At 46.8% G+C, this 27,668-nt stretch overlaps 1 protein-coding gene across 1 annotated transcript in view; it reads left to right on the top strand.

Moving 5' to 3' along the window:
• The window catches only part of LOC142570860 (uncharacterized), a 72,099-nt gene extending 45,172 nt beyond the window's left edge, over nt 1–26,927 (top strand). Inside the window, exons 9-11 of the mRNA XM_075679172.1 lie at nt 4,160–4,321; nt 16,471–16,500; nt 26,128–26,927. Of these exons, the coding sequence (XP_075535287.1) occupies nt 4,160–4,321; nt 16,471–16,500; nt 26,128–26,163 (228 nt within the window). The 3' untranslated portion in view covers nt 26,164–26,927. The remainder of the gene's footprint in view (nt 1–4,159; nt 4,322–16,470; nt 16,501–26,127) is intronic.
• Nucleotides 26,928–27,668: the final 741 nt, after the last annotated feature.

Below are 27,668 nucleotides of genomic sequence, written 5' to 3'. Positions count from 1 at the left end.
AGTTGAAAATAGTGCTTGCCCCGCGTCCAGTCCCCTCATCTTTCGCGTTGTTTGTGTGTATTCTGCGATCTTTAAGTAGGTCGCAAAGTTGTGGACGGAGCGCTAATGGCTAGAACTGAGTTCTACATTTTTATTCCTGCTACCTATTGTTCTGAGTGGGTGGCGACTAGTGCATGAGCGGGGTCGGCAAACCTATAAACAGTGAAAAATCGTAGTCTTCTGAAAAATAGGTTTCCTCGGAAAATGTCAGTATTGATTGATTGATTGCGTTGAACGCCCAGAAGCGGCTCCTTGAGTGTGACAGACGCTGTGGTGGAAGATACCGAGATAATTTTATTCACCTTGGGTTCCTTATATACCGCGGCCTCAATTCAATTACGCCACAGTTTTACCGTTCCGCACACATAGAAGAAGAAGAAGAAACTTTATTAAAGAATAGTCCGGCAGTTCTTGCTGTGGTGGCCTCAGGTGACGGCTCAAAGTCCTTGGACTCGAGCGGCATCTTCGGCTTGCCGGACGGCTCAGAGCTGGTCTGCCAGCATTGAACTTCTGATAGCCGCCTCCCAGCAGCGGCGACGCCTACGGAGAAGGTCCCCGGCGGCTCCCCCATCCGGGGCGGCGTCGGCAAAAAGCGAGCTCGAGCCGTCTCCTACTCTGGCAACGGCCGCGATTATGGACAGTCAGAGTTATCGGACGATCCCACCGCTGTCAACCAGATGTAGGAGTCGTCGGACGATCTCGCCGATGTCACTATTTGAAGGAGTTGAAGGTCGCAGAGAGGAACTCGGTGAACAGGATTTATTTTCATTATTTACATCTTAGACCAGACATATATCGACAGTCTAGCGTGACTCCCATATGGAGCCCACAAGACTAACATACAGCAAACAGCTTACGAGCACACAGCTCACGAGTACATTTCGAGCATGACAACGAGCACGCAGCTCACTAGTACATCTCGAGCACGACAACGAGCACACACTAGCAGCCGACAATCGCTGCTTATAAGCACTTGGTCCCCCCTTGATTCTAAGCGGACGGAAACGTTCGTCCAATCATCGTTCGACATCGCTGTTCGATGTCACCGTAGACCAGCCCTTTTGGAGGAGGATGAGGACTCACATACACGTGCCGCACATGCACACAGGTGTAATGGTCCGGAGCCGACGTCAGAGGGGCTTCGTAGAACTCTGAGCCGTTCCGGGCAGCACATTGTCTTGCGTCTTGGTCGGAACGCGGGAAGGAGCCCCTGTCGACGTTCCCGCGGCAACTCCCCCATTCACAGCAGAACAGGGCGGCGCTGTCGTGCCGCGCACAAAGCCTGCTTCGTCGAACTCCTTCACTCGCAACGGCGACGAGGCTAGAGCGCAACGGTGGCGGTTTCAGCACAAAGCCTGCTTCGTCAAACTCCTTCACTCGCAACGGCGACGAGGCTAAAGCGCAACGGTGGCGGTTTCAGCACAAAGCCTGCTTCGTCAAACTCCTTCACTCGCAACGGCGACGAGGCTAAAGCGCAACGGTGGCGGTTTCAGCACAAAGCCGCTTCGTCAAACTCCTTCACTCGCAACGGCGACGAGGCTAGAGGTTGGGGGCGGCGTTCCAAGATGAGGTTACCACCGCTGGCGTAAATGGCTGGCAAACTTGCACTGCAGCTGGCCGTTCTTAACAGGACGCGTCGCGAGCGGAGCTGGTTTGATTACCGTTGTTGCCGGCCCATTCCCAGAGCATGTGTCGCAGCGTTGCTCTCTGTCCGCACGTTTTACACGCGTTTGTTGGATATAAACGCGGATAGCAGTAAATGCTAATATTCCAGCTCACTTTGACAAAGGAACAAGTCGTACAGAGCGTTATACTAGTGAAAATAAATATCTGAATGTATGGCGTGTGAGGAAAGATGGAGAGCAGTATTTGACACGAACTGCGCTAAGTAATTTGATTATTCGCAAAAGGACACTTATACTGTATACGTAACGGCATCTAAAAACACAACACAAAACTTACAACTAAATTGGGTCCACTTCGTGCACTTTTCAACGTGGTAGTAGGGTATACCTTTGGCCCATCAGTAGTATCCACAGGGTCGCGGGTGGACGCAGATGAAGAGCCACGTGGGGACCCCTGTTGGCCGTACACTAAAATTACTTGCACCCTTAAATGTGAATACGGCTGTAAATCGGTCTATAATTGTCTAAATTGTTTTACAGTGTATTTTCCTGAAACCTATTCCTTAACTAAACACAGACTCATCACGTCGAAAGAGGGGTCCCTGCGCCATGATAGATGAACGTCACGGTGTGGCGCTAATATACAGTTTTTTTTAGACAATGCGGCTATATATATACAAGGTGTTTGAGCTAACTTTAGCAAGAGATTAACAATATTCCGACGATACACTCTAGGACGACGCGACCAAATACCTTTGCTCACTTTTGTATGTATTGCGTCACGCTATTTTTTTGTACATGGCTTAATTAGATAATCGGTCAAGATTAATTAACCGACTTCTGAACTTCGGCGCATTGCGCGCGACGGAATACGGCGCGCTTCCTCCCCGTTTTCTCAAACTTTCCGGCCTTGCGCACGCAAGATTAAGCCGCCATCGTCGGCTCATTCTCACACGCTTTCACTCGTACATACATCATACGGCACGTGGCGACGATGCTATCGCCCTTGAACTTTACTCTGAACATCACGGTGACAGCCACAGCACAATTGCGCCTGCAGTGTCCACATAATTGCTATCGCAATAAAGAATTGATGCACATTAATATATGACTGCCTCCAAACTATCTGTATAAACAATTGCCTTCATGGTTCTCAAAAAAAAAAAAAAGTGCGCTTCCACTCTGTGAAGAAGTATGACCAATGATGCTGTGTATGTAGGCCCCTTAATGGCGAACTGCACCTCAGCCGCGGCACTGCACTATCTTTGGGTTCGGCTCACGTATCCGTGTTTAACGCCTGCTTCACTTCCGCCGTGGGTCGGCGCGGTATTGCACTATCTTCGGGATCGGCCCACGTATGGGGAGTGCGTATCGCCTGCGTTACCTCCGCCGCGCGTCGGCCCGGCATTGCAATATCTTCGGGATTGTTTTCTACACGCGGACACGATAGTAAGGAAAATAGCCTTAAAAGCTTCGCTGTAAAAAAAACTTAAACGACTTTCCTTCAATTGTTTCATCAAACATATGTTATTAGTATTTTTACGTTATTATTTCTCTCAAGCTTGCGTCCGCCTCGCCTTGCAACACCTCTGGCAAAAAATGCTACGTTCGCTGCGCTCAGAGCCGTTCTATAAGAAATCTGTACAGTTAAAAAAAATCACCACCTAAGCACTCCGGCGCAGCTGAAACATGCGGCCTCGGTTTTTATCACTGGGTTAATCCCGACGGTTCATAAGCGACAGCTTCGTAGGCGGCTGGATCCTCGGGACGCAGTTGCTGCTTGCGCTCGGCTGCACGAGCCTGTTCTTGAGCCCAGGCTGAAGCAACGGCACGACGCATGCAGACGAGCTCGTTCTTGGTTCTGCTCGCAGCGTTGCTAATCGAAAGCTGCCTGCTCCGAAGGAGAACCTATGACGCGTTGCCTACCCATTTCGGAGCCGGAGAGAAACTGCTGCGTGCGCGTTCGGCTGTGACGCAGAGCAACGACGTCGCTACTGGTGAAGGTAATCCAACGCCACCTAGATAGCACAAGCCCTTTTCACTGCGATCCATGATGTCATGTTACCTGGCCCGACGGCCATAGAACCTAATGGGGATGCTCCCGAGTAGGCAACAGTAATTTTGACGTCACCGCTTTCGTGAATCACGCCAGCCTTGTCGGTGGAAATTTCGGGTCAGGTAGCGTGACGTCATGAGTCGGAGTTCACAGGTCTTGAGCTTTCTAGGTTGTGTTGGCTAATCACGCGGCTCTCTTTCTCTCTTTTTTTTTTTCGCTTTTCGTGCATACGCATGGGGTTGCGCCGGAGGAGCTTTCGACGTACAGGAGACGGACGGACGAGCAGACTAGCCCCCCCCCCATATATAGATTCGCTATAAAAAAACAGAAAGAAAGAAAACACGTTGTACTGTCGCACTTGTTTGCGACGGCATTCCACCCTTTATTCCTGTCAAGGAAACGCTGCAATAACATTGTTCTTTATTGATTACGCTTGCAGTTTCTGGCCAAAGACCTGCTGAAGCACGTGATCATACCGAGTTACGTTCGTTTGATGATCTCCTTTTCCGCGGCTGCTCACGAGTTCGAGGTGGTATATCCTAGTCCGACGAAAGTATACGGTGCAGATTGCACCAGTCAGGACTTCGTCCCTTATGAAGTGGTAAGAAAGTCACTCGCAATTATATACCCATGCATGTTATGTGCGATACCTACAGTGAAGTTTGCCGGAATTATTGAGCGACGCTAAACGGATAGGGAAATAAATATTACGAACGTCGCTAAAGCCACAAACAGCGCAACGATTTTTTTTTCTTATTTCTTAAGCGTCCACGTCGCATGCTCATCAGCGCTACCAATTACCGCAACCAGATATGCGCCCGCTGTGCACTGTGCAAACACAAAGCAAGTTAGAATTATATTGAACAACGCCCCCCCCCCCCCCCATTTAAAAAAAAAAGTTCTTACGCCAGCACTGTTGGCAAGATCGGATGTCAGTCAAATGTATATACCGAACATATTATTAGCCAATGCGGCCAGCCGATGGCAAACGGGACTTACAAAAGAAAAGCTTTGCGAATTCGGCCGTATTTTTCGAGGCTGGTTAAACAGACAGGTGATCACGGAGCTTAAAATCAATGGTGCCAACAACAAATGGCGTTCACGCCAGAAATGCACTCAAGACAGGTTCGACGCTTACAGATTGATCGATCTGACCCGGTGTCTGTAATAAGCGGTGAGCAAAGGAAAAAGCGTGTAGGGGAGTGCCTCACTCATTACCGAAAGGGTTCGACTGAAAAAGGGCCATAATACAAGTGAAAGCTAGTAAGCTAATTATTTTGTGTTCAAATAATACGTTAATCGCCAGTAAACACTCTAAAATAGATGATACGTTAACATACTTACTGCAAGCCGCCAGGCTTGGTACATGGCCCGAACGGCACAGGTGAAAACGTGCCACCGTCTGGCAGCCTTTTATTATAAAACAGAAGGTGGCCAATATTGCGCAGCGTTCTAGAAACGCGAAATAACGGTAAAACAATCGTTGCAACGGCACACGTCACAAATTTTTGGGACGATGCTCTGGAGGAAAACCACCCCGCTCATTTCGGCTGTGCCTGATAAGTATAACAAACGAGAATAACATTTATTAAAAGAAATACAACTTTAGCATATAAACCTATGAGGCAGAACAAGAGCATCAGTTATCGAAGTTACAAAGGATGCTAAAATATTGACGCACATGTTGGGGTGATTTCGCTTTTACTTATTTACAGTGGCGGCCTTATGGCGTCCGTTTACTTTCGCGTTCCGTGCGTTATCTGCAGTATGAAACAGTATTCATTTCAAAGTTGATGTTTTCTCTCCCTCATTGAAGCAGAGGCGTTTCACACAGAACTCTTAAAGCAGGCTTCCGATTACGTTATCTTGATTTTTGTTTTTTTTAGCATCGCATAAAGCCGCTGAAATATTGCATGAAAAAGCATATCTTCATGATTCTATCTTTCTCCTCTTACTTTGCATCGTGACGTCTCTTGCCCGCGTCTTCTTATCGCCGCGCCCCAGACTTGCACCACCGAGCTTAAGGATCGTAAGCACGAAGACAAGCCAAACGTGGAAACAGCCATCAGAACAGCATCGGATAAGCGCGTCGTCGTCTGGGAGCTTGCAGCTGGAGTTCTGAATAAGGTATGCGGTCCGCGCGAAGGAGCATTCTCAGCTCTACCGTGCCGTGACACGACTAAAGAGAAAAAGAGTGCTGATTTCGCTTCTGTATGCGCTTGCCCACATGCCATGCCAGTTTTATGCGGTGTAAGCTTCTTTTCTTCTTTTTTTCTTTTTGTTTAGCAACCACTCGGAAGAGCGACGCACGATGGCACAGCAGTTTGGTTAATTGCGGCTTTCACTAACAACATTACTGTGGCAGATGAAGCGTTCCATATTGGCAAATAACGGTATTGTTTTCATACGAGGACAGAACATATACTGCGGGTTTCACGTCACTTGAACCAATTAAGCTTTAAAATATAGTGATACATCTTACGTGGTTGAGGCCAAAGGCATATTGCTCGTAATCGTCCCGAGCGACGCCGACAATTTTTTTAAATTTTTCTGTCGAATAACCTTAGTTCGACTGCATGATTTTTTTAAATATTCATTTTACAGCACAAGGGTGATTGTGAAAGTAGCAGAGTATGCTTAATAAAACCCAATGAAGTACTTTCCGAGATATTATTTATTAAGACGTGGCAACTTTTTGGGGGGCCTCTGGGAAAGGTCTGTGAAATATGAAACAAGAAATAACTTCGGGCTTGTTCGCCTGGTTTGCAATGTTCTCAACCACGTTTCGAAAGAAGGAAATTCACAGTCCCATCGTGGAAGAAGCTGACAACTGTGATCCGATTCGTGTTCAATGCCAGCCTACCGTTAATATCGCTTTGAACCATGCTGGATGCCAGGACCTATTGCTTCCCTCAAGTGAATGTACAGCTTTTGTTCTCTCGAAACATGGTTGAGAGTCCTGCAAACCACACAACCGTACAGCGATCTCTCTCTCTCTCTCTCTTTCCTGATATTTCGCGGGTTTCCTTTTTTAACACGTTAAAAAACAACCATGTAAAACATTACGTCACTAAAGAAAATTCATTCAGTGCTATTAAGCCCGCACTACAATTGTTGAAATAGCACTGACGCCCTAAAACACATTTAATTATTTGTATAGCTAAACATTGCTGCTTAGCAAAACTAAAGCCACTGCAAAAAATACCCTGAAAAGCTCTGGATAGACGCAAGCGCCGTTGGCGTATTCAAGATGCGCCAAAGTTGTACCACTAGTTTTTGAAACTTTTTTCAGAGTTACGTGATGCACCCGGTATGTGCATTGCCGTCATTGTCGTTCCTTTCCATATAATGCCGTGCCGATTGCGCCAACTTTGACGGCACTTCACGCCAGCTTTCGATTGTGCCCAATGAGGGAACTTGTGACGCCCGAAGAATTCGAGCATACGTAGTTTACCCGCATTGGCTTTGGATATGCACGCGCACAACGTCTGTGTCCGTGATATGACGTTGACTAAGAAACCTTCGCGGTGTGGTTGACCATTGTAGGTGGCTGATGTGTGTGTTCTAGGGATAAGCGTCGTAAGGGGGGAGGGGGAGGCGGGGGAACGACATTCACTCACTTTCGGTTATGGGGTCCGGCAAGGTGGCCGCAGTACAAGTAAGCTGTTTCGCTGTCACGGCCAAGCCGGCAGGTCGCAATACATTCGTCGGACGCGTTCGTAGGCACCTAGCGCGCAAGCTTGCCACTCTGACAGCAGCGCCATAACAAAAAGTCACGGGGAACCAGTCGCTGGTCAGGAGGCGCTACACGACAGTTCGAGTGTGCAAATAAAACATTCTGACATTGTCCGCAGGGAGGCCGCATAAGTTGAACATTTCGAACCATGACAGACGCACGCCTGTGTAGACGTTCGCTTTAGCCCGGCGCGTGCATCTAAGCTCGATCCGTCCGTGACCAAGCGAGTTACGAGGAGCGCATGCTCTCTTATGCTATAGCACGCCAGTGTCCAGTAAGGTCAGAAGCGGCGTAACATACGTGCCTCCACAAGAGTGGTGAATTTGCTGACGCCAAATCAGACACCACGTAATACCGAAAAAAAATATACCTCCACTCCCTAGTAGCGTTTGCATACGCGCTGCTGTATGAAAACGCCAAGTTTCAACTAATGGTTGCTTATAGCGAGGACAGAAAGGAAAATAGCAGGGACGTAATGTCGCGATCGTGATGTCCCACCAAGGTCGATTCAAATAGGTCGCGAAGCTTCGGGCGAAAAGCGGTTCAGTACAGATTGTCACCGATATCAGCATGGGGGGTTATGGGATCAGCGGTTGAAGCGCGACTATGTTAAGAGGGAACAAACATTGGGAAAGAAATACGCGTTCTTTAATTCAAACGAGACACAGTTAGATTCATTCAACGAAAATAAAATTCCTAGTCAATTTTATATATTCGTGAATAGTTAAGAAAATACCAATTTAATTTTACTATTATTAATAAATGCATTTCTTTACAGCGGCCATCGCTACGGGGGGCGTTGACGCCACTATCACTCGCAATGCAATGCACGTCTTGAAATGGGCAGAAAGGCGCACTCGTAAAGTTCACCTGTTGAAATACGCCCCTCCCCCCCCCCCCCACACCGTTTGTGCTTTCTTGCTTGTCGAAGTTTGTCTGAATTTGGTGACGCAGGTAGCTTCATCGCTTCTTAATCTGTTCAGTCAAAAGTAGTGAGTTACGACCGCCAGCTAATTGTGTAGTTGTTTTCGCGCGACTGCGCTGGCCGACGGGCTTGGCATCCGACAATAGGATCAGCACTCCACACCTAAAGCTTTCGTCGGCATCCAAGAAAGTATGTTCTGGGCAGGGATGCGATTTCGACAACCGTACGGCTGGCCTTTTCCTGCATCGCTTTCCACGCTGAAAGCTCGAAACGCCCATCAAGTCGAATGGCGGGGCATTTGAATATATAGCTCCCAAAGCAGGACAACAAAACAAATTTCGCGCCTTCGAAAATAACATGACGTCACTTCTGCTTTTAACGGACATGGCATCACATTATTTTTTCTTCCGCCGGAAGTGTTCCCACCACATACAGATGGCGCTAAGCCCCATGAACCGCGGATGGACCGCCATGTTTTGAACGTATGGGCTCCTATGGAAGCTTCGCTACCAGGTATATTTACCTTGGTCCCACTGTCAGGTGGTGGCGGCTATATTTCCATGATAAGTGATGACTTATGATGATGATGATGACGATAATTTCTGTTCGAATCCCCTTCTAAGCGGGGTGGCGACAAGTAGTTACCTAGCTTGCTTCAACCAATGAGTTCGTATACGCATGCACAGCAGTCTAGTATAGCATTGTGCCTATCTCTCCTTGATATTTTCTAGCTTCATGAAAAGATGGAGGGCGCCTATGCTTCCCCTGTAAGAATGGAAGGCGATAGCAATCAATGATCCCTGACGGATTCTCTCGCTTCCCGGCAACTGAAGCGTATGTATCCGTAATGTTTACCGGGAAACGCTGGCCACGAACGCTATGCCCGAAGTTGGGCTTTTTGGTAGAAACGCTGCCCATGCAATGGGTGGATGAATGTTATGAACGTCCCCTTTGGAACGGGGCGGTGGGTTGCGCCACCAAGCTCTTGTTATGTTATTGTCTACTGTCCTACCTACGTTAAAAAAGAGAAAAAAAAAAGGAAAAACACCCACGATGAATTCCCATAACCAAAGTTTCTGAACCCCTATTGTGAACTTTGTTTTTGTACGCCTCCGTTCTTTGTCGTTTCCATACTTTTCTTCCACCATTCTTCCAATCGCCTCTTACTAATCTCTATTGCGGACATGTTTACTTTTGCCCTGCTCTCGCTGAACCCAAGGGCTTCCAGGAGGCCATTGGTGCCTAAATCGACCGCATTCTAATAAAACATGCTCCATCGTTTCTCTAGCTTTACCGCAGATAGCACATGCTTCTTCTTCCTTCTTATATCTCGCTATATAAATGAGTTAATTCTAAGGCTTCCTGATCACGCTTCGAAAAGTAATGAGCTTCCCTTTGAGTTATGATAAATTGTTTCTTTCCCGATTTCGTCTTTTCCTCTCTAGAAGTTACTCATGGCAGGCTTCTTTTCCATTGCCGCCACCCATGAGATTATTTCAGCCTCTCTGAATTTCCGCGTGACGTTCTTTGTTGCTGTGTTGCTCACCCTACAGGCCGCATATTTGCTGGTAAGCTTCCTAGTTCTTTTCTTCCACTGTGAATCAATGTCTTTTCTGTACAGATACTTGAACACTCACCCAGCCCGTTTACTTTCTTCCATATTCCTCAGTCGTTCTTCATACTCAATTTTACTGCGAGCTTCCCTCACTTCAAAACTTGTCCAGTCAATATCAACCTGCACAGCTTTATTTGTAGTCTTCCCGTGAGCGCCCAGTGCTAGACGTCCCACTGACGCTTGGTTGCCATCGAGTCCTGATTCTACCCCTGATTTCAATCAAGCAAACAACCACATTTCCAAAAGTAAGTACTGGAACCATTGCACCTCCCCACATACCCCGGAGCACCTTGTACCTATTGTATCCCCTTGGCGATCTGTGTTTCATTATGGCCGCATTTCTCTTCGGCTTTATGTATATTGTTTTTCCCTGTGTTTCCAGATATCTATTGCCTTCGTTTATCCATATACCACGGTATTTATATTCTTTGACGCAAGGTATCTTTTGACCCTGCATTGTCACTGTCTGCTCGCTGCGTTCATTGAAAACCATAATACTTGACCTTTTAAGACAAAATCTCAGACCTAAACTTTCGCCTTCCTGTGCACAGATATTAGCCAGACGTTGCAAATCACTTTGCTTGTTAGCTAGCAACACAATGTCGTCCACATAACACAAACCTGGAAGCTGCTGCTCTATACTATATACCCGCCTATTTGTATGAGTGACTAAACCCGATATTACTTCCTTTAAGCGCCCTCTCCATACTCACTACGAACATCATAAACATCAGTGTCTCAGTCCCTTGTTGATATTGATACATGCATATTGCTTGTTTCTTGTGGACGACGCACGCGGGAGCCCCGACGAAGACGACAAACGCTCTCTGGCTCTCGAGCTGTTGGCTGAACTGGCCAGCGCTGCATTATCCTTTGTAAATATACTTTGTAAATAGTCTCCAGTCCTTAATCCTTCGTTCGCGTAACAGTATCAACTTTCGCCTCGCTCCTCATTCGTTCCCATTCAATGCAAACGATATTTTCTAAATAAATCTCTCTGAAAATTTGTAGACAATCGTCGCCTAAGCCTTTCCTTTCCTGATTATCCTGCAAAATGTTGCGGTCTACGTTGTCACACGCTCCTGTAATGTCTAAAAAGGCCATTTAGAACAGTCTACGTTTCATTTCAATATACTGAGTAAGGACAAATAAGTTTTCATCCAAACGCCTACCTATTCTGAAGCCCCGTTCTGAAGTACTCCCAAAATTCAATTATTCTCTGCCCATGCTTGCAGCTCTGACTTAATTGCCTGCATTGCTAACCTGTATATTACCTATACGCAGCAGGTCTATACGAATGAATTATATCTTTCTCTCGCTTACCTTTATAAATTAAATTCATTCTACTTTGTCGCCAACTGTCTGGTATTCGTCTATCTTTCAGACTTTTTTCTAATGCTTTCAGCACAGCTTGCTTACTTTTTGGTCCTAGTTCATTAATCAGCCTAACGGGAACCTGTGGCTGTGCGCTTAGTACTTTTCTCTTCGGTTTTCTTCCAGTTGAAATTGGTCAGCACCAGCTTGTTTTCCATGTGGCTTTATATCATCCCCCTTTTTTTCCCCAACTACAGCCTCGTCATTGCCTTTGAAAGATTCGGCTGTTATTTTTCGGATGTAATTTAATGCCACGTCCCCTTCCAGTTTATTTCTATCTTCGCCTAGGATATGTTGTATTGTTCCAGACTTCCTGCCTAATAATTTTATGTGGTTGCAAAAGATTCTAGGTGCGGCCTTCTTTTTCTAACGTACTTCTGACAACCGACGTTCACTTTACCTTTTATCTTCGCTTGCTCCCGTATTTGAACCATAGAGTTTTTTCCCGGTATATTTCCTATTTTCTGGCTACTTCATCCTGCGGCAACTGCGCTTTTTTTTTTTTTTTTGCCTCCCTGTGCTCTGGGGATGATTTCTGTCATTCGGCAATCGTTTATCATATCTCCCTGTTCTACCAGCTTTTCAGTTTATTTTGTCCTTTCCAACGAACATGTTGCTTCCCTTTCCATATTTCTGTCGTTATTACACTTAGACGCTCACTATATTCCCATTCTTTGCTTGGCCATTTTCCAAGTTCTTCCTCGACTCTTGTGACTATATTTGTTATTTGTTCAGTGTTGAAATTTGGACTGGCCATTTTGCTCTCTTTCCCTACTACACATCCCATATTGAACATGATGTGATTGTGGTCATTCCCAATGCTGCTATGATTGTGGTCATTCCCATTTCTCTCAACTTATGAATTCCTTTTAACATCAGACTGTAATCAATCTTAGATTGCCGGTTTCCCACTTCCCACGTGATCTGCACTTCACACTTAGGCCCTGTATACACGATAACGAGGTTATGTTGCTCACAAAGATCTAGAATTGTCTGCCCATTGTTGTCGGTATAGCCATCTAGATCGTGTATGTGGGCATTCATGTCACCTAACAGGATAATTTCGGCATCGTTCCCGAAACCCTTAATATCAGCACTTAGGCATTACACTAACTCTTAATTCTTGTCTGTGCAATTATTTCCAGTTCACAAATACGTTACGCCCAGCCAAGTTTTCTTTCCACTCATTGTACCTAATAACCAAAGATGCTCTTGACATATTCAATTTACTCTTTTCTATTTGGCTCCCTGATAGATGAGCATTCCGACTCCTCCTCCCTTTCTTTCCAACTTACTTCTGTTGCACCCTTCCCAAACATAATTCTCAATCACTGGCGGCTCTTCCGAGTCTCTAACGTGCGTTTCTGTAACCGCATACACCCCTATTTCTTCTCTATTTAACTGCTCCTCAATCTCTGCCCACTTTTCCTTTCTTCAGCCGCCCTGCATGTTTATGTAGCCTATTCCATGGCGAGCTCTCTTTCTTGATTTCCTCCTTTTTCTGTTATTGACGGCGATGCTGTTCTGAAGTCCCCCTATGGGACCTTCTTCATTACTACCTACTCCTGCCTCCTGAGCGCCCGTGGTCACCCTAAAAAGGCTACCGCGCGGCCAGCAATTCGCCAACCCACTTCTCGTCCAAACCTACACTTGAAGTGGATCCCGTCTCGTTCAAAACCACCACACCTTCTCACTTCCTAGTTTACTTCAGCAACCCCAAAGCTTTCTCTCGCTTGATTGTCCATATAGCCTCATTAGCCGTCACTACGGCTGTTTGTGCGTTACTATCACGTAAAGGCACCTCCGACACCGTGCACACCTCGGTCTGCACCCGAGGGGACAGCTCGCGCAAGTCGTCTGCCCCCTTCGCCAAGCGCTGGGCTAGTCCTGTCCCTTTTTTGTTTAGGACATCATTTAGCCCACATGCTACCACGAAAAGGTTGCGTCCGTGGACATTTTCCGCGAGCTTTGCTTTTGGTCGCTCCATGACAGAACCCAGTGTCCGCCCTGGAAATGTGCTTACCGCCATTCTTTTATTGACTCTCACCGTCTCCACAATTGCTTCTGAGCACCTAGCCAGGTTTGAGTCGCCGGCGATAATTATCCTTTCACTCCCTCCTACTGCTCAGGCCTCTCACTGCTTCCCTTCGTTATCCTTTTCCGTGTGATTCGGACTTGACTACAGACATTGACCCCGGCGTTCCTGCTTTTTGTTTGTGGTGGCCTCAAGCTAGGTGCAGGTCTTTCCAGCTACCCCCTCCCCACGTTGCGCGCATTCCACGTGCTTTGCTGACACTCTGTGCCCTGTCACGTCGGAGACTTCGTTCCATTGTAACGACCATTCTCGTTCGCGATGGTGGCTCTGTTCAGCTTTTCCTCGGCTGCTTGAAGGCCATTTTTCCACCGCCTTCCGGGCATCACGCTCTATATTTAGCTAATTTTTGAGCTCTTCGACCTGTTTCACAAGCTCATGCTGGAATACCTCCAGTTTCTTTAGCCTAGCATCGACATCACAGTGTCTGCCGATTGACTCGATTTCATCTCTATTCTCATCCTTCCCCTCGTCTGCCTTGGGGCACCCCCCGCACACTGCACGCTTTGCCTTCATCTTGCCATGTGTTGCACTTATCTTTTTCTAATGCAAACATTGAAGCTTTCACCTGGCTTCTAACAGAAGCCGATACGCGCAGTCTCTAAATCCTTAACATGTCGCAAAGTAATTATCACCAATCCTTTAGAAGCAATAAATGTCGCGCAGATTTGATGTATTACTAAGGTGACTGTTCGGGGGCATGTTGTTAGGCCATGAAGACAGCTTTTTACACATAAGACGAGGACAAATTAGAGGCTGAGACGCACGAGCGCAGACTTACAGTGTTTTGTGTTGACAAAACTCAAAATAAAATTGCTGAGTCGATTCCAGACTTTTCCTGCCGCAAACATACTGTGCTTCATTTTGTTGCGAATATTTGCTCTCGTATGTTTCTTTTTTTTGTCCTCAAGAAGATAAATAACAGCGTCACAGGGCCACATGGCCGGTTCAAGGTTCCTATAGCGTTACAATTCCGATGCACGATAGGGAGAAAAACCTGAAAGCTTCTTTAAACAGAAGCCCTCCTAGGCTCTTCCCTCCTCACTCTACACGGGAGGCTATCTTGTGGAATAGGCTGCCCATCCCGAAGACAGCGTAATCAAAGTCGCTGGCAGTCTGGCTCAATACTGACATCAGTGCGTGATCTAGCTCTGTCCTCGCAAGTATATTAACGGGGTTGGAAACGCGGGCCACTCTTGGAGGCTGTGCAACGCCACATTGCTGACTTACCTTGTATCCCGCCCCTTATTAGGGCCAAACAATAGCTACCTCGAGCAGCATACTGTTTTTCAGCAGGTTCTATTGAGAAGCTTTCGCATGGCTTCATCCTATCATGGAATTATCTGTATAATATGATGGTTTCTATGATTATTTCTGCCTATTTTTGCTTTTGTCTTTAGTTCATCTTCCTTCTGCTTCTTGTAACTCCGTTCTCTCCACCGTACGTTTTTCATCCCCTGCACACTGATCCACCGTGCACAAAGCTTTTATTCTTATTTTATTTGTTGTAAACGTACACGTACACTGTCTGGGATAATGAGAAAAGAAACAGATCATCGTGAAGCGGGTTGTGCACTGCAACATTTGTCGCCCTCTTGCACGTCCGCTGTTATGTGCGACAAACTGTGCTAGAACGACGCTCTGAGCCTGTGATAAACATGAACGAATTACTCATTCGGCACTTTTGTGCGTGCGTGTGCGTCTGTGTGCGTGTGTGTGTGTGCGTGTGTGCGCGCGTGTGTGCGTGTGCGTATGTGCGTGTGCCTGTGTGCGCGCGTGCACGATCTTGCGTGTGTGTGTGTACGTGCGTGTGCGTGCGTGTGTGTGTGTGTGGTAGTGTGTGTGCGTGTGTGTGCGTGTGTTTAGATTATGTTCGCACCAAAGAACTCCAATTGATCTAAATTGATCCGAAGCTATACGGTGCATGTCATAGCTCATGTGTTACTTTGCAGCGCTATCAAGCCCTGACTCAGCCGTGATGACATTATCCATGTTAACAGCTTGTGTTCGCAAAGCACATTCACCCCGCTTATGTGGGTGTCGGGAAACACAAAAGCACTAGCGCTGTATATAGCTTTTTTTTTCTGACTACAAATGTTTGCTCTGCAAGCGGAGTCACAAAAATACTTTGGTGCGCTTGCGGAAGGTCTTTCAGAAACAGCGCAAACGGCATGAAAGACATGGCAGAAGGGCACAAGACACGCGCCTACTGACATCGTGCAAAAGACTTCATGTACGTCGTGACATAGTGAATTCGCCGAAGTATTCCACATCAGAAAGATGTCTGATAAATGCATATCAGCCTCTTCTGTTTCCTTGTTCGATCGAGACAAAAAAAAAATGTTTGCCCGAAGTTGCTGTTCGATGAGTGTAAGCGCGTAAAGGTTGTCCTTGTATATATTCGCTCATTCTGCTATAAAAGAATGTCACTAGTGAGTCAGCGCATGCCCTGTGTACTTCATCCGGTGTCCCTCGTCCCATTCGCGCTGTTTCAAATGTGAACGCTAAGCAACTCGTCCAATTGCTCACTTTGCTGCAATTCATTCTTGTCACCCGTAACACACTTTGAAACTGACGTTTTACGTTGCGCAAAAAAAAAAGAACATCAGGAACGACACGCCACAGCACCTCCCTTGGATGTTATTACAAGAACCTGTCGAAAAGTCTCATATGACACACATGCCATATATCCAGTAATACCATATGAACACGTACCTTTTATTCTCATATCGTGTTAGATATGCGTCATATGAGATTTTTTGATATGGTATAAACGCTGATCCACCAGGCTTACTACACGAGCTATTCTGATCAGCGAGTTCCTGAGAGAATCGACCAAACCTTCAATCGAAGGTGTACAAACGAAAACGAACATATCGTTCTTCATACGGTACCTTCTAAACTGCCCATAACGTCGCGCTATATCTGCGATGAGCGCCAGTGTATATCGTGTCCCGTAATCATTATCGCGGTCGCTTTTGACGCAATGCTTCTGTTTTTCACTGCAGGCCAACCGCACGCAAGCCTGGTTGAATAAGGTAGAGCTTGGCTTCTCTGTCGACCATACTGAGTGCGCCTACGTCAGTGCAAGAGCGCGGGTGAAATGCCCGGACACACCGGACTATCCCGTTGTCTCTGCAGTCCGAAATTTCATAGGGAAGACGCCTCCTTAGCGTGGTGCACAAGCACGGACAAGGCAGATCGATCGTTTGATCATATCGCCCTGTGAACATAGCTTGGTCACGCTGCTACCAACAGCTGTCTGGGAATCAATATCAGCTTTATCGCATATCGGGACATTTTAAGCATACTGCGTATGCTGCGTTGGTACTGATTCTAGCAAAAGTGCTATACCGGCGCAGCATTCGTGCAAACGAAATGAATTTTGCTAATAAAATATGCGCAGTATAAACGAAGCGGGTGAGTGGCGACACTCTATATTTCCATTTATTTTGTTTGGTTTCTCTTCGGCGTTTACGGAGCGTGGAAAGTGGTCTCTAAGACGACGACCAGTTCGCTATATGGGCAGGCATAATGTGACAGGCTATACGTATCATAGGAATAAGGTAAGTTCAAGAAACACTAGTTGATGTACCAAGTAAGCTGCAACTTTTTCTACCTATAAAGTTTGCGACTTCTGCCAAGCCGCTTAATAGTACTTTTGTCTTACGTTTACGCTCAACACGCGCAAACTACATGCGTAGCTTTGTTACCTTTTACCACAAAAAAAGCAAAAAAGAAAGAATACAGAATTTTCCAGACAGATCATTGGCCTGAGCCATTTCGAGAGCCAACAATAGACAGCGATCTTTTAAAAAAAATGTGCCTTAGTGGTAATAGTAACATCAACAGGCCTTTCTTTAACTTGGCTGCAGCCATCTTGGGAAAATGGCACCATCTATTGTGTCTGCCCGCACTCCGCCATCATGCTGGATTGTGCCTGCAGCTGCAACGGTTGTTGGCTGTCTACGCGACACAAACTGCATCGTCGAGCTGCATAAAGGTTTTTTTTGCTTTTTTTTTCTGGCTAGAAGTAAATGCTCTCCTTAGCGTCAGGGTGCGACCGGAGTGCTAGCTTGTTAATCGTTCCCATTCTACAAGCACAGAGTATTGTGTTGTCAGTGTTTGCCTGCCTAGTTCATACCGTCGGCGCGAGAAAATCCTAACGGAAACCAAAGAGGTTCGCAGGGCTATAAGCAAGCTGACTGCATGATCAATACGCTCATTCCAAGATATGGTTGCTTTTTGACTGCCGACGGAAGGAGGTCCTTTGTACGATTATTCATACCAATGGAACTAGCTGTCATCATTTTAACATAGCTTACGTGCTACACATCAGCTTAAATCATTGATAAAGTCCCCCCCCCCCCCGAAACAATGCAAGAATTGGCGCTCCATGCCCGATGTCGTCCGATGTCGTCCGATGTTACCGGATGTCAATCACCGCCATGGTCGAATAAACATCGGGGCTATAGCCAACAAGACCGCAAGAGTGGGTACGATGCCACTAACCGCGTTGCTTCCCTCCACCCTTTACTCGAGGTTCTTCTCTGGACACCCCTTCGTGAGCACGTTTTATCTCGCGAGCTTCTGAGTCGGTAGATTGGCCTCTGCAGAGCCTTAAGTAGCGTAAATATCCTGGGTGAACTACGGTTCTACACCTGTTGATACACCTTCCGCCTACGGGTGCCGCGGGACAGAGATCGTGCACGCTTCCTGCCTCAAGTCCTTTATTGAGCGCTCTCGAATGGCTTAACTCGCGGCCATGTTGGTCCCTTCCGCCAACGGCGCAATTGATGGCAGAGTTTGTATCGACATAATATTCCTCACCTGTATATCATTGTCAGTCATCAACGCCTCGCGTCGTCGTCTCCGATGCGCAGCTCGCTTATATATATATATATATATATATATATATATATATATATATATATATATATATATATATATATATATATATATATATATATATACAAAAGTAATTTTATCAGTCACATGTACTAACGAACGCCGAACACGTCGAGCGCTCAATGCTATTTCAGCGCCGTCTGTATGGCGTGCCCCTCCATTGTGAAGGAGGGATGCCTTAGACTGAAAACAGATGTGTTATTTAATTACGACTCTGTCGAGTCAACTGGAAAGGTATTCACAAAAAATGTTCGTAGGCTAAAATTGTTCCTAAGAGCGAAATTCGGCCAATTGCGATACCGGACATACTGTTGGCAAACGCGGCGGGCCAATGTGAAAGATCACTTACGAATGAGAAGTCATGTAATTTCATCCCCTGCTTAAAAAGAAAAAGTAAAATCTAATTTTAGTTTGTATTACTGTGAGGTAGGGGCATAGACCGTTTTATCGGTGAGGAAGACACTACTGTTAAAGGAGCGAGCGAAGTGGTTCTGAGTGAGAAGGGGGAAAGGTTGGCGCTATTTTCGGCAGCCCTTACGGGAGCACGGCTCCGTGCCCGGGAGCGAGCCGCGTGTTCCGTCATGGGCGCCATGCCGTTGCTCTGCTCTCTGGCCCGTGCGATCCACCGCTGACGCGCTTGAATTGCCGCTCGTCTACGCGGCCTGTCACAGTCGCTCAACCTCATTTTCAACACTTCTTGTGCAATGTCGGATTATTCTCGATCCGTGGGAAGCCACTCCGCACTTGTGGCATCCAAAAACAGCTATCGGAAACGTAAACGAAAAAAAACAAAACGGGAGACGAAACGTGTGCCCTTCACGACCGATTTCGAGGGGACGCAGGCGAGAGAGAGACTTTATTTCTTAACGACTCTCAGTCTGAGTCATCACTGCCCGGTTCAGCTGAGTCCCGGGTCTTGGTGATGAGCCCATTTGTCTGGACTGATTAATGTGTTTGACATGGGCTACAAGCACTGCCCAAAGTGCAGGGCGCAGCTCTTGTGGTGGTGAGGTCCAGTTCTATCAGGTGTTTAGGGAAGGTAGGGTAAGATGCTCGAGCGAATTAGAAGTGCGGAGAAGAATTAGTGCTCTGGGGCATTCCTAAAAAAAAATATAGGTATGGATGGCCTTCGGGTATTTGCTACATACTGGACGCGCTCGGTGTGTGGAAGCGCCTTATTTAGCTCCAATCACTTTTTTTTTCGTATAACATAAGCGACGCCTTTGTCCCTCACCAGTGCGAATAAAAAATAATTTATGTCTAGGCAGTGTGCGACGTTAAACATGGTGAGCTCATCTGGTGCGGTGAAACCTGGTTATGCGTTCAAAAACCAAACTTTTCATCCCATTCAGCGGAGATTTACGGATCCACGTACTCCTTATGTCTGTCCAGATTGTCATGAGTCATTAGGTTTTAGATGGTGCATTTGCTTCAGCATCATTCTTTCAGCTCGCTATGAACCGTATGGAAGCACATGCACTAATGTGACAGCGTCGCATCGCTATCAAGACTGAATGCGAAGACTCCAAGTTGTCAGGTCCTACCAAAGTTGTCCCATACTGGGAAAAATACGTATACTCATTTTCAGTCCCACGGTCTCTTCAAGCTTTCTTCCGAAGTTTCTTGTTGATTTTTTATCTCTGTATAAGTGCATGTTTGGCTGGGAGGGGGGGAGATTGGGAGGGACGGGGGGCATGAGCTTTGTGAACGTGCAGTAAGCTTGCTTATAGCCATGCGAATCTCTCTAGCTTTCACTAAAGTTTTCTTGCTCTGACCGCGTCGACTAGTCTGGAAAAGCAGGCACAACAAACAGAGAACTGCAAGTTTGTATATAGTGAATAATTACCAAGGTAAGACTCTGGTTGCAACCTTACGCTAAATAGGACATTTATTTCTTGCATGAAGGTGACCACGCTCATGAAAACAAAACAAAAAAATTACATGATACTGTGAGCGTGCATAATAAATTTGCATGTTCTTATCTGGGGATAAACTTCATGTTGGTTTACAGCAATCCACGCGTTTATTATATTTTTTTTTAGTGCTAAGCAAAAGCACGAAACTTAATTTCAAAAATTTGCATAGCAGAGCCAGCAAATGGCGGTACGCCGATGCGCGGGAGTTTTTGAAACACAATCCGGCACACGCCACGTGCACGCTTCGCCTTCTCCGCCTCCGCACCTGCGTTTCCTCCTCAACTCTCATACTCCATGCCTTCGAATGCCCTATGGCCGTCCGTCTATACAGCGAAGAAACACAAACTATGCAAAGTGGGCGAAGTATCTAATGAAAGCTGTCGCTTTAAAAGCTTGTTTAGATTTGGGCGACGTGGCATCAAAAACATATATTTGAGATGTCAACTTGTCTGCGGTCTGCACGTATCATAAACCTTGTTCAGAAAACCTCTTCCTTTATTCCTTTTGGTGAGTGACAATGTATAGCTAACAAAGCATAGATGCCGAAGCGGCCATTCCTTGAGTGTCATATCGACGACTGAGGCCAACCTGTCTGATAAAAAGTCCCAGAACCTTAAGGTAGGATGCCATGTACAGAAAACAATTTCTTTTTCTTCAAAAAAAGTATTTCTTGCTCTTTCTAGGAGAGTTGGGGTTTCGGCGCAAATGCAGCATGTTCCTGAGCGAGCGCATGGTGCAGAACACTTTAGGTGAATAATCTGGGCACATAACTTTAGAGCATATCCAGTCATTCATTAAGAATGCCTCATTTTCAGGCAGCATACGTAGGAGTTCCTTGTTTCAATGCAGTATTTGGTCACTTTTAACACGTTTGCATAGCTTTAAAAAATCTTTACTGTAGCATGTCTTTCCTTCAACGAATACAACACCGCGCGTGAATCGGGTGGAGTGCTGTTACTTTACTTTAACACTGCCATTCTTGTAAAGCCCCGGAAAACTGAGGGCGATTGTTCTCGATTTAAATGTTCCTCAGTAGCCCGGACTTCCAATTGCAAACAATACTGCATGCATATTTCAAATAACGTATGTAAGCCTCATCTTATCGCCGAATGGGCTCTGCGGAAGGTTATTTGTTTATAAGGACAATAGGGACGGTTCTAGGCAGACTGGGACGAACTGGTACACAAATGACATACGTGGGCGGTTTCGGTCACAGTCGCCGCACTCGCCATGGAGGACACCGAAAAGGGGGCGCTGTGCGCTCTTACCCGCAAGCCAAAAAAATGCTTGTGCGCTACGTGGACGATTGTGTTTTACGCGGTGATGTCATCTGTGGTGGACAATTTGCTCGCGCAGTTGAACTCCATACAGCCGGCGATGCTGCTTACAGTGGAGCGCGAAAATTCTTACTTGTCCACGTGAAAAGAGAGCTACCGAATCTGTCCTTTTCCGTATAAAACAGACACCCAGATGACGATACCTTCACTTTAAATCTGATCAGTCCACCTGCCACAAGCTTTCTGCAGCACGAATCTTCGTCGGGAGAGCCGAAAGAATTTGCTCGTCGCCGCACCTCCAGAAGGAAGAAAAGAACTCAGTAATCCGTGAACTTGGGATGAACGTGACCTTGGGTTACGTACGAGGCGTCAGCGAGACATTAGAGAGATTGAGATTAGGTGAACGCAAGCGTTGGCACCCTCACATAAAACTCTCTATTAGCCCGTGTGACGCGAGGAGCAGGGGTTGACGTCGTTCACCAGCCTCTCTCTACGGTCGGCAGCTTACGCGGTCTTTCTTAACAAAATGTTCTTTTACGCATTGAAGCACAAAAGTAACTGGAATTGGAAGGTCAATGCATTGTACCGCAAAGATCAGCATATAATATCTTGAAACTGGTGTCATCCTGAGAATTCGTTTTAAGTGGATCCTCCTTGCGAACTCCACGTCTAGAGTTTGTAAATTGCAGTATGCGCCATAAGGTAATTGGTTAAAAACTTAATTAGTGAATTTTTGTTAATCAGTCAATTATGGATTTCAATTTCTTTGTGCAAGTGGTGTCCACCGCTTCGAGTAGACCACCTCAAGGACTAGAATTGTGCTATCTGCCACAGGCATCCTTGGATAATTTTTTTTAACATGTTCGCTGAAACACCCTGTATAGCTAACCACTGCGCTTCGAATACAGCTGATAATGGAAATGATAGCCTGCGCCCCCATATCTTCAGAGCACAGTTATCCCGCTAACAAAGACAACAGGCCTCCGCCTACCACCGTCACACGGCCTCTCCCTGCAGTGCGCGAAGGGCCCGCAGCAGCGCGATCAACACGGGGATTTCAGCGAAGCGCACAGCGCGCAAATACGGCCTCGCGAAACCACCTCGCAGCATGAGGGAGTGAGCAATTTGTTAGGCGTGTGGCGCTCCTCCCAAGTGGGACAAAACGGGGGAGGGGGGGGAGGAGCGCGAAGCATAAGAGGAACACATAAATATGGGTTTCCTCACGCAAGCGCGGCGTGCATAGGCTCTCGAGCGGCCCCGGTAGGCAACGGTAAAAAGCCGCCACTGCTGGGATGCCGGCTCGCACCATTGCCTCGCGAAATTATATCTTCCCTAATGCTGAGCGATAAAAAAAAACTATTACGTTATTCAGGTCCCCGGACGGCGCTGTACAACTTCCACAGCAGCAGAAATATTGCAGACCGTGTCCTGCTATGGGGCCCTTTAAAAACATTCCCTTTATGAACAACGGTTGCGTACGCATCCCCACAGCTCGTTTTCTTTGGACTTTCAGTGACTTTACTTTCTAACAGCGCCTTTAGTTGACCGGATCGTATGCCGTCCAGCTCCTGACTACATAAACATGTTAATAGTACTTGGGCAATGAAGGCGTTATGATATAATTCAAAGCAAAGGTTAGTGCTCCTATTTGCCGACATAGTGCTCGGGCATCGATGGGGTTAATGAGGGATAAATGTATGGTTTCCTGGTGGAGACTTGTGTACGCTTGCCATCTTACGTTATACGTTCAATTAACTTTGCCCCCCCCCCCTTATGAGTGTAATTCCCGGCTACGACAACGACACAGACGAGCTAGGACACGTCTATGACCGACATTGGGGACATTGAAGTCGATATTCATAAACCCTGGAACACGTGGATCCACGATTTTATCCATAATATCTGTACCGACTCCTATTTGTGTCTCCTCTCGACACGACCCCAAATCAGCTTGCCAGCGTGTCTCACAGTCTAGGTGCAATCTACCACGTCTTTGCTCACGAGTTGTACACCTGTAAGCTTGTACAAGTAAGTACGTCTTTTATACTGCTCCACGCACCGGTCCATATTTTCAGATGCCACTATTAGGTTGGGTTTATGTAATTTTTTTTTTTAGATATGCGTCGTACTTCTCAGCGAATGCGCCTATCAGCATTCTTCCTCGACAAGCGTGGCATATCACCGTTGCCTTCTCAACATCGCTGCATAGACGATTCACACTGTGCGTCAGCCTGATGGGGTGCTTGTATTTCGGCAAAGCCCTCTGAGCGGCGTAATGCGTTAACGCAGACGTTGCGTCAGATTAAAGTTCATACCGCCGCGGTGAATAAAGATAAACATTACATGAAGTCACCCGCTGCATAGCGTGAAAATTAACACAATTTCGGGGCATCGCATTTTGTTGTATGTAATTTAATTTACCTCTTCACAAGAGTTTTGCTTCACACAGATTCGAGCATGTTGTTGTTGTTGCCTCAAAACACCAACAACAGCATTCGTTGGATCTGCATAACTTTATTTCTTCGACCCGGCACGCAGGCGAACGTGCTAACACGGCAACGACGTGCACAGAAGGCGAAAAAGAGGGTGGCATAATGTATGTCGGGATGGAAAGGCAATGACACCCAGTCCGTTGACAAATAAATGTGATATGAAGGGAAGTTACAAATTGAGGACGGAAGATAGAGCAGCAGCATTTGTTCCAAAAGTGGAAGTAGGAAAGGAAGTAGAAGAAATTGGCCATTGGACGAAGGATCGATATCGAAGTGAATTATCATGCATAATACCAAGGACAACCAAAAAGGAAGAGGATATTATCTCGTGTCCCATCCCAGGGAAGCAGACAAGCCAGCGGGCGTTTGTGAATTAACCCTGAATCAAACCAGCCGGCTTCAGCAACAGTATCAATAATGCTTTAGACTTAGCCCCAGCGTATGCTGAAACAGGTTCTCCTGTGTCGGTACTAATCTTGCACCATAATTCCCTTTTTACTCCTTCCCCAGCAGGCGGTCGGTAGTCTTGATCAATAAACGTTTATTCGATCAATCAATTATCTTCTTGAAAATTTAAAACAGTCAAAAGACGAACAACACAAGAGAGACGTGGCACACACGACTGGACTAACAACTGTGCTTTACTGAAAAGACATTGATTGTGAAATAGACCAAGTAGCTATAGCGCCAGTACGATAGGAAACATAGTTCCTTCTGCATCAGTGAGATAGAAATTGTGCTGATCTAATTAGTTCCCTTGCATGCTGGCGTGATGAATTTCGAGAATTTCACGCTCTTTCTTGCTCTTCGCTCAGCCAATAATTTTAACATTGGAAAAAAGCGGGACGCCTCTGCCAAAGTTCTTGGTAGAGGCAAGGGCAAGGAAGAGCGTGAAATTCTCAAAGTTTCTCATACCAGCATGCAAGGGAACTAATTATATCAGCACAGCTTCTATCTCGCTGATGCAGAACGAACTAAGTTTCCTATCGCACTGGCGCTAGCTACGTGGTCTATGTCGCAATCAACGTGGCTTGGCTCTTCTGCTACGCATGCTCGCCTAGTTTTCCTTGGTGTCTGTTTTTTTTTTAATTAAGCCCAGTCGTTAGTCCAGTCGTTGTGTGTGCCACGTCTCTCCTCTGTTCTTCGTCTTTTGACTGGTTTAAATTTTACGAACTGATCCAGATCGCAACTATCCCGCAATTATCTTCACCTGGAGAAGGCGAGTCAGCCCGTGAGAGGCATGTTTCACCAAACTCTCACTCTGAGTGCGACAACAATCCAGTTTGCTGGCTCCTTTGGTTCGAACGCCTAGCCATGTTCAGATGTCAGCCTTCATGCCAGAAATTTGTTGTTTGCCTTAAAACCTTTGCATCATACCCACTATGGGAAATTGGTCATATTTAGCGTGGCGGTAGACAAAATTTGCATCTTCCTTATGAATCAATGAATTAATTCTAGGGTTTTGCGTGCGAAAACAACTATTTGATTATGTGACACGCTGGAGTAGGGGACTCCGGAATAATTTTGACCAGCAGCCGGGGGATCTCTAACGTGCCCCAAATGCACGGGACACAGGCGTTATTGCATTTCGCCCCCATCGAAATGCGGCATCTTGTCTTCCAGCTTTTGTGCCAATGAGTAATAATCAGTGATGACTTTCCGCTATGACGTCAAATGCCCACAGCGTTTCTCTTCATCGCGAAGGTAGGACACCTTGGTGGTTGCCTTTCGATAGCTTGTCCCGTGTCTGCAGCTTAACTTCTTTATCTTTTTTTTTCCCTGAAACACCTGCACTACTCATTAGCCGCAGGAATTTTTCTAATGACGTCTTCAGTTTACTGCGCGGGACAGGGATGTTTGCATGCCAAGACTTTCATATCTCCCTTTTAAAACTCGTGTATTCTTGTATCCGTCTACCGGCCCTATTCACTGTGATACCGCACGTGCTTAGCGTTTCAGTTAATTTTATTGGTTTATTATTATTTGTTGCTCTTTCAGAAAAAGAAAAGAAGTCATTTCGATTTTATTTTCCCCTGCCAACCGCGCACTCATTGGCATTGTCTCTCGCACAGAATCGCGCCATTTCGCTCGAGAAACAGCCCCGGTAATCCACGCGACGAAGACAAAGCGGTCCGCGGTCCCGTCAGCTATGGCTACCGATTCGGAAGTCAACCGCCCCCGAACGCCTCAACTTAGCGCGACGACGCCGCCGCCAGCGGCTGCCGGCGACTGCCGACCAACACCTTCCAACCCCATTGCTATCACGCGTACGGGCCGCCTTCCGATGAGTGCGCCCTCGGGACGACATGGCTGGCCGGAAAGTTTCATGGAGCAGTACAGACACGTAACGGTTGGCTCGCCGTCTACACCGCCAGAGTACTACATCCCGAGGGCGTCGACGCGGCGGCCCCCTACCAACCGGGTCGAGCGCGCAGCAGCGGATGCGCTGGCATCAAGCCGGGACCGGCAGCCGCTGCTCATGGCAGACACCTACACCGTGCCTCTTCAGGACGGCACCGTGAGCCCCAGGCAGTACTGCATGATTGGCATCCTGCTAGCCAGCCTCTGCGTCGCCGCGGCCCTGGTCTTCGTCGATGTGCCTGGAGGAAATGCGACCACGCACGACGTTCGTCCCAAAGCTGTGTACGAGGAAAAACGCCCGCGCCTGCCGAGCTACGATCCGCACGATCCGGTCGATCGCAGCGCAGTGGCGGTCATCCCGCGCCCCGAGGAGCGACGCTCCCCCGGTGTCCAAGGCCCGACCGTCTCCGGACCACTTCAAAAACCAGGGAACTCGGCGGACACAACGGTCGCGGTCAAGGATGACGCCGCTCAGGAAGCCATCACAGTCAGCTCATTGGCTGCCGAAGGACGCGTAAGTGTGCCGGAATAAGTTTGATAGCGTAGGTGGAGTCCGTTGTGGTTGCAAAGACCAAAATGCTTTAACACGATACGACTATACCTGAACGGTTACATGGGAAATTGAGGTGAAATTATGGCGACGAATCACGTGTCTCCGAAGCTGCAGCTACGACGCGTGTTAAGGTTAGAGTGGACCAAAAAAAAAAAGAAGAAATAGTACATCAGTGTTTTGGTGATGATTTTTGTTTTCCCCGAGAATCGATTTGCATTTCTCTGGCGAAAGAAAGGTTGGCCATCAGCGGAGAAAATTCATAAGCACAGTGTACCTCTTTTTCAATTTCGCGCCTAAATCGCAGCATTGTTACGTTGGTATTACGTGACGAATTCCAGTGTACTTTTGCATGATTGGGCCTAATTTTGCTTCGACAAAAGAAAATTCCTAGAGCTCACTAGGTTGAGACTTTCATTGCGCTAGAATAGAATCTTGTCTTTGTTTATCGACGAACTATTAGGCAATCCCGAACAAATATTGCACAAATCGTAAAACGTTGCGAGCAGCCGGAGCAGAGACTATTAACCGGCATTACCGTTACTGCGCCTTTTATGGGTAACGAAAAGGCTCTCATGGTAAGAATGACATTTCAGGTTTTCCCCAGAAGTGTAATCTACTCATTCAGTTTATCTTAACATTGCTTTCCTAGCATTCCTTTACCCGCCGTGGTTGCTCAGTGGCTATGGGGTTCGGCTCCTG

Source organism: Dermacentor variabilis, chromosome 1 (assembly GCF_050947875.1).
Source record: "Dermacentor variabilis isolate Ectoservices chromosome 1, ASM5094787v1, whole genome shotgun sequence".
NCBI classification, from domain to species: domain Eukaryota; kingdom Metazoa; phylum Arthropoda; class Arachnida; order Ixodida; family Ixodidae; genus Dermacentor; species Dermacentor variabilis.
This window is presented reverse-complemented; position numbering and strand designations above follow the sequence as displayed.